Source organism: Terrapene carolina, unplaced genomic scaffold (genome assembly GCF_002925995.2).
Source record: "Terrapene carolina triunguis isolate 2854851 unplaced genomic scaffold, T_m_triunguis-2.0 Scaffold34884, whole genome shotgun sequence".
Lineage (NCBI taxonomy): Eukaryota > Metazoa > Chordata > Testudines > Emydidae > Terrapene > Terrapene triunguis.
This window is the reverse complement of record NW_020699235.1, coordinates 1-4,971: the sequence shown is the minus strand read 5'-3', so window position 1 is coordinate 4,971 and position 4,971 is coordinate 1. Positions and strand designations below refer to the sequence as shown.

The window sequence follows — 4,971 nt, the reverse complement described above, 5'->3', positions numbered from 1 at the left end:
GTTGGGTCAGCCCGGCCCAGCGTAGCAAGAACTATTTCAGCGCCAACGCGCTTTGTTCTCCACTACCCCAGAAGCATCCGACAAGCTGCTCTGCGGCAAACATATGCAGCAAGGAGGCTCTGGAATCTCAGGCCCTCGCCTTCCCCAGCCATCAGGGGACCGAGTTCGGCCGATCCCCCCACCCGCTAATCAACCGTGGGCAGGAGCTGGGCACTGTGGCATCTCCGCTGGGGGGTGGCGTCAGCACCAACCAGGGACCAGCCAGGCGCGACAGCAGCTCCGGTTCGGAGAGGAATGACTCAGCCGTGCTAGACTCATCAGCCAGGCTGGGACAAGCTGCTCCACAGGGAGCCGAGGGGAGGGAAGGAGGCAGCCCAGGCCCAGTGATCAGCTGGGTTGGAAGCTAGTTCTTACCGCCACCCCCAGAATTCCCCCCCCCCCCCCACACAGACCCAGCTCCCCCCCCCCACCCAGAACTCTGCCCCATGCAGACCCCCCCCCCCAGTGACAACAACCCTGCTTCATGTTTTAAGACAGATGTTTTATTGGAAACTTTAAATATACTCTGCAGACACGACACGACACCCAGCTGGGGCCCTGGGGAGCCGGGTGGGGATGCTGTGGGGGAGAGGCATGACGGAGCCAGTGGCTCATGAGTGCTCTTCGGCCAGCTTCTCCGCCTTCGCCACAGCCTCCTCGATGGGGCCCACCATGTAGAAGGCCTGTTCCGGCAGGTGGTCGTAGACACCTGCGCACAAGGGAGCAAGGGGCAGCAGTGAGGAGGGGGACTCCCCACAAGGGGGCAGCAAACACCAGGGCTTTTACACAGCTGGGGAAGGTCCCTGCAGCTTCACAGGAATCATCTCGGGGGGGAGGGGGGCTGTTCTATTCCCCCCCCAGCTTGAAGAGCCGCTCCTCCGATGAAGTGGCAACACAGCAGCCAAGCCCCTGCCAGGCAGCCCAGCAAGACGGCCATGTACCTCAGTGCCCTGCTTGCAGCACCAGGAGATGTGGGCCCAGCCTCCCAGCTGGGAGTCTCCATGGGCCGCAGCCATCATCCCCCCACTGCTAGGGCTGGGTTAGCTGCAGTCAATAAGCCCCACCCCCAGCACCTCACCTGTCAGGATCTCCTGGAAGCCCTTGATGGTTTCCTTCAGAGGGACCAGTTTGCCCACGTGGCCAGTGAAGACCTCGGCCACCTGGAAGGGTTGGGACAGGAAGCGCTGGATCTTGCGGGCGCGGGCCACTGTCAGCTTGTCCTCCTCCGACAGCTCGTCCATCCCCAGGATGGCAATGATGTCCTGGAGGGACTTGTAGTCCTAGAAGGGAGAGACAAGCGCTGCAGGCCACCGGCAGAGCTGGGGCAACCAGAGCTGCCCGCTCCTCGGCAGCGAATCGGGGCTCCCAGATCCCACAGGCTGGATCCTAGAGCTTCCCCTTCCCATCAGCCTAAGCCTCTAGGCCAGCTGCTTCCAGCGACAGTCCAGCCCGGGGGCACTGAACAGGGGACCTCGAGGTCCCTTCCAGCCCGTCGCAGAGTACCCAAGCACCCCCCCCAGTCTGTGCTCCTCCCCTCTGGACAGACGGGGAACCGAGCCGCAGAGAGACTAAGGGACTTGGTCCAGCTAACAGCAGGGACCCTCCCACGGCAGAGTCACGTCCTAACCACTGGGCCTTCGTCGCTCTCACGCCTGATCCCATACACCCTCCCATAACAGCTCTCACCTGTAGGATCTTCTGCACCCCCCGGGCCACGTCATAGTGCTCCTGCCCCACGATGTTGGGGTCCATGATGCGGGAGGTGGAGTCCAGAGGATCGACGGCAGGGTAGATGCCCAGCTCAGCAATGGCGCGCGACAACACAGTCGTGGCGTCCAAATGGGCAAATGTGGTGGCAGGGGCAGGGTCGGTCAAGTCATCAGCTGGCACGTAGATCGCCTAGGCCACAAGGGAGATGCCGATGATGTCATGCTACGGCCGGCACGACGGGAAACCCCTCGATGAGCCGGGAGAGGCCGCTGTGTCCGAGCGGGCACTGTGCGGCCACTCCCCAGAACACGGGCCGCTCGGGGGCCGGTTACCTGCACGGAGGTGATGGAGCCCTTGCGGGTGGTGGTGATCCGCTCCTGCATGGTGCCCATGTCAGTCGCCAGGGTGGGCTGGTACCCCACGGCCGAGGGGATTCTGCCAAGCAAGGCGGAGACCTGAAAGGGAGCAGGGCCAGGTCAGGCGGAGGCTGCAGAGACACGGACGGCCTTGCCCAGAGGGGAGCCTTTCACGTGGATTGGCCGAGGCGGGGCAGTTCCACGTGAGCCACAGAGAAGGGCCATCTGGACCTACAGGGAGAATTCCTCCCCCCTGCCCCCCCTTTTCGCTGGTGGCCAATGTTCCCCAGCTCACCCCATTGGCCAGGGGACCTGCCAGTCAGGCTGGGCAGGTGACCATGGCTCCCTGGTGCCGCCCTGCCACCATACCTCAGAGCCAGCCTGCGTGAACCGGAAGATGTTGTCTATGAAGAGCAGCACGTCCTGGCCCTCCTGGTCCCTGAAGTACTCTGCCACTGTCAGCCCCGTCAGCGCGACCCTGGCGCGGGCACCCGGGGGCTCATTCATCTGCCCGTAAACCAGGGCGACCTGCAGCACAAGGGGAGCGAAGGTGTTACCAGGACAGCCGGGGCTGCTCACCAGGTCCCACCCAAGAACCTCCTAGCTCTGCCCCCAAGGACCACGCGTTTCCCCAGTGGGGCTGACCCAGAGGCTCTTTGCTTGGCCACCCACACAGCACTGCTCAGGGTACGCTGCGCAGACGCGAGGGTTCGGCTTTCGCTCCTGGGCAAACACAGCAGAGCAGCTCGACCCCCTGGGACCTTAACCAGGGGCGCCCCCTCACCTTGGAGGTTGTGTCCTTCAGGTTGATGACCCCCGACTCGATCATTTCATGGTACAAGTCGTTCCCTTCGCGGGTTCGCTCCCCGACGCCAGCGAACACCGAGTAGCCACCGTGGGCTTTCGCCACGTTGTTGATCAGCTCCATGATCAGCACGGTCTTGCCCACACCGGCACCTCCGAACAGACCTGGGCGAGGGGGGAGCGGGTGCAGTTGGTTAGCTCAATAGCGCCCCGACAAGCAGCTGCTTTGCCACGAGTCTCTCCCTGCCCCCGCCCCTTTTTCCTTCTCAGAAGATAGATAGTGGCTTCAGCAAACTCAGAAGAACGAAAGTCATCAGGTTACTCATCAGCGAAGGAAACAGGGCATGTTAGCAAGGGCAGGAACAGACACTACTTCTGAACCCACCAAGCTCCTCTTACTCGGCCCCCCCAGTAACAAAGTAGGGTGGCTTCCTAAGCTCTAAAAGGGAGTCCAGCTCCATGCGTTGACCCCCCCCCCGAACCCCGCCTCCCTCCCCACATGGCCCCTTTGATCTGCAACGTACCGATTTTGCCGCCCTTGGCGTACGGTGCCAGCAGGTCCACCACCTTGATGCCGGTGACCAGGATTTCTTGCTCTACACTCATCTCAACAAATTCCGGGGCTTCGGCGTGGATAGCAGCAAACCTGCAAGACAGGGGCCCAGGGAAGCACGTCAGCTTGCAGAAGTCGGATGGCCTAGGTGGATGGCATTCAAGGCCTGCTAGGGCACACCCTGCTGCGTGCCGCGGGCAGGTGGCCGCAGCTGGAGGAAACAACGAGCCGTTGGGGTCTCTCTTTTTGAGGGCAGCTCTTAGCAGAGGTTCAGTGCCACCTCACTGCTTCTCTGCATTTGTACCGCACCTAGGCAACGGGGACCCACGCTGGCTGGATTCAAGGCACTGTTGAAACCGAAGGGTAAAAGTGACTGAATTGGGAGAAGACACCGGATGTTCAGTTTAGCTCCTGCCATACAAGTCCCAGTGGAGACGCCACTGCAAACTCACAGCCATTTAAGAAGGCCCAGAGGGCCTGCGACAATACCCGCCCCCCCCCATTCTCTCATGCAGTCCCAAGTGATGTGCAGCCTCTTTCAGTTCGGATTTGCAGGGGCTTGCTCCTTCTCCCCCGCCCTGCGAGACCGGAGACCGTTTGCACTTACTGTTTGGTCGTTATGGGGCCTCTCTCGTCGATGGGCTCCCCAATCACATTCATGATTCTACCAAGGGTCTCGGGGCCTACGGGGATTCTGATTGGGGCCCCGGAGTCCAGCACTTTCTGTCCTCTCACCAAGCCTTCGGTACCATCCATGGCGATGGTACGAACCGTGTTCTCACCTGCCAGGGCATGGGAAAGGAACATTACATGGATGCTACATAAAGGCCATCACAGGTAACAAGACAGTTGCTGCAAAACCTGTCCTGACTGACCACAGCAAGCACAGAGGTGCCTCATGGGGGGAGGTATCTCCTAACTTAGCAAGGAGGACAGTTCCAGGGACGCCTAGTGGTTAGGGCGCTAACCTGGGAGAGCTACATTCAGCTCCCTGCTCTGACACACGTGGGTGACCTTGGGCAAGTCGCTTAGCCTCTGGTACTGGAGGCTGCATAAGTACCCAAGGTGGAAGGGACATCAGAGCAGGCGACATGCACAGGAGTCCCTGGGAACAGTTTTCACTGCATCCCCCGCTGTAGCTTCTTCCTAGACAAATCCCGGCCAGCTGCCATTTTAAGCCTGCTCCTCCTCAGATCAAAGACCTGGCTTCAGCACGCTCAGAAGAACGAAAGTCATCACGCTGGATCATCAGTGAAGGAGGGAGGCCTCAGCCCTAGGCCAGTTACAGACCCAGAGGGACCACCGCTTACCCAGATGCTGGGCCACTTCCAGCACCAGCCTGGTGTCCCTGCCCTGCACCTCAAGGGCGTTCAGGATCGGGGGCAGCCCCTCGTCGAACTGGACGTCCACCACGGCGCCAATGACCGCCACGATGCGGCCCGTGGCAACCCCGGGCTTGGCGGCGGCGGCCGCCTGCGCTGCATAGTCCCGTCCTGGGAGAGAGCAGAG

The 4,971-nt window shown here is 61.4% G+C and overlaps 1 protein-coding gene and 2 non-coding genes across 3 annotated transcripts; all 3 read right to left on the bottom strand.

The window, feature by feature from the left end:
- Window positions 1-520: 520 nt before the first annotated feature.
- LOC112110965 (ATP synthase subunit beta, mitochondrial) lies at window positions 521-4,959 on the bottom strand (the record flags this gene model as incomplete). The annotated part of the gene is made up of 9 exons (XM_026646319.2): window positions 521-748; window positions 1,118-1,319; window positions 1,726-1,938; window positions 2,082-2,204; window positions 2,475-2,633; window positions 2,890-3,074; window positions 3,434-3,555; window positions 4,070-4,244; window positions 4,773-4,959. Coding segments are annotated over 9 exons (1,464 nt in total), but the record flags the coding sequence as incomplete, so codon positions are not given.
- LOC112110975 lies at window positions 3,171-3,244 on the bottom strand. The gene has a single exon (XR_002908448.1). It is a non-coding gene; the product is annotated as a small nucleolar RNA SNORD59 (small nucleolar RNA).
- LOC113405272 lies at window positions 4,647-4,720 on the bottom strand. The gene has a single exon (XR_003369471.1). It is a non-coding gene; the product is annotated as a small nucleolar RNA SNORD59 (small nucleolar RNA).
- Window positions 4,960-4,971: the final 12 nt, after the last annotated feature.